The sequence below is a fragment of the Mizuhopecten yessoensis genome, unplaced genomic scaffold, assembly GCF_002113885.1.
Source record: "Mizuhopecten yessoensis strain PY_sf001 unplaced genomic scaffold, ASM211388v2 hete_36061758, whole genome shotgun sequence".
NCBI lineage: Eukaryota > Metazoa > Mollusca > Bivalvia > Pectinida > Pectinidae > Mizuhopecten > Mizuhopecten yessoensis.
The window spans coordinates 1-2200 of NW_018483232.1; the positions used below are offsets into that span (position 1 = coordinate 1).

General features: G+C 38.1%; 1 protein-coding gene across 1 annotated transcript; it reads left to right on the forward strand.

Moving 5' to 3' along the window:
• Positions 1-445: 445 nt before the first annotated feature.
• LOC110444207 (dynein heavy chain 8, axonemal-like) lies at positions 446-911 on the forward strand (the record flags this gene model as incomplete). The annotated part of the gene is made up of 2 exons (XM_021488608.1): positions 446-622; positions 744-911. Coding segments are annotated over 2 exons (345 nt in total), but the record flags the coding sequence as incomplete, so codon positions are not given.
• Positions 912-2200: the final 1289 nt, after the last annotated feature.

Consider the following 2200-nt stretch of genomic DNA (forward strand, 5'->3'; position numbering starts at 1 on the left):
GTCCAACTGAAGAGAAAAGATCAATCTTGCATATAACCGTTGAAGATAGTATAATGGCAGGTGCCAAGATCTTGTAACTTAGTCCAACATTAGTCATTGGTGCACTCACATTTTGCACACTGGTGCTCTTATAGATTTTATGTAAAAAAAAATGCTGTTAGAATTTCTCCACCACACATTTATCTATGAGGTCATCATGAATTTAACTTGTTCATTATTTGCTTTAAGTATTAATGCTGCAATTTCGTATGACATAAAACCCATCAAGTTATTTTTTTTAATTACAAAGTTGTATTTTTTAGGAGACTATATATTTCGTATAAAGTTCTGTACATATATAAAATGAATATTCAGGTTTCAAAACAGGTTTACATGCAAACTCTGCAGGTTATTAATGAAATAGTAATTCTACAGCCAATACGTTAATTGGAATTTTAAATTTCAGGTGTTGGCGGACGTGACTGTGAGTGCCACAGCTGCTGAGAAAGTGAAGAGTGCTGTACAGAAAGTGAAGGATCGAGCCCAGAAGATCGTAGATGAGATAAACTCAGAGAAATCTGTGGCTCATGCTAAATTGGCGGCTGCTAAACCTGCATTACAGGAGGCAGAGAATGCTCTTAAAGTAGGTTTGGTGATCCAAATGTATTTGAAAATATAGACATTTTCAAATGTGTGACTACAAAACTAATTTACAAGTGAAGCTGAATGTTTTACAAAGATTAATAATTTCTGCTCTTTTCCAGACTATCAAGCCTTCAGACATTGCCACTGTGAAGAAGCTGGGAAAACCACCTCATCTCATCATGAGGATTATGGATTGTGCGCTCCTTCTCTTCCAGAAGAGATTAGATACTGTGACGGCGGACCCAGAACGGATTTGTCCCAAACCATCGTGGGGTGAATCTCTCAAGGTGACTTTATCAAGAAAGTACTAGAGCTAGTGAAGGGAAGTTTTATAATTAGAAAGCAAACGATTACCACTAGTTGTATGTTCCTTTAAGCGAGCTTATTAAGAGAGTGAAAAAAACCTTTCAGGACTGCTTTTAATACTTTTTATGTAGGTTGCAGACAGAACATTGTTTTTATGTTAGGTACTTGAAAGTGTGAAATCTTTTCTTCGCCATCAACCTAAACTGTCAAAAATATTTTGATGAAACTTAGATTGGACCTGCATCACCCTAAAATAGGAGTTGATATGAGGTCACTGTGACCTTCAGGTCTAGGTCAGAAGTCAAAGTCAAATAACTTCAAAAAAAGATCAGGAAATTTTTGTCCGGGCCATACATTTTAATTGTTAAATCAAAAGTAATAAGCTCATCTGATCCAATTTAAACCTTGAAGTGGATTCTAAATAAAATTTAAAAACGATAAAATCCTTCTCCTTTTGTACAAATGAAAGATTTATCAAAATTTTGTCTAGAGTATCTTTTGGTAAAGGGGACTGCATATATGTATATGTGAAGAGTGTGCTGCCACTGCTCCTCCCTGGGGGCAGAGAGCAGGGCCCAAGGGAAGTACATAGGGATCTCAACTTATTTGGTTTGGACCATTATTGGGCAAAGGGGACTCAATGTCGTATAAACAGGATGTACACCCTACCTGGGGGCAGACGTGCATGGCCCAATATGGGAAATTGGGTCATCACCACCCTGAAACCATACATGTATACATATACATCATTTGACAAATACATTCATCCTACCAGAATTTCTAGTCCATTTCCACACCAATGGGTGGGATTAAATTTGGGAATCGGGTTACAGCTGAGAAATGTTTCAGATCTCTACCAAATACACATATATGCAATTTCTGGTCATGAAGGGATGAAAATGCTTTTGCCATCATAATTTATCCCTGAGTTTAGTTCCCTATGCAGAGGTGGAACCCAATATTCTGTTTGGGTAATAACTTAGAAATGGTGGCGATCCCTTCCCTAAAACTGTGTCTTCCTACCCATGCTCGATATCACTGAAAAAATACACCCATGCCACCACAATTGGCTCTGGGGTCTGTCCCAGCCCTAGGGGCGAGACCCAATAGGGAAATGAGGTCTTGAAAACACTTGAGATCTGGATCCTATAATGATATTAATTAACTAGGTTGATATTGTGACAATACAGAAAAAGTGGCCCTGTGCAATACATGTCTAGAAGTCGGCCAATACAGGGAAAAGTTGGCCAATACAGGGAAAAGTTGGCCA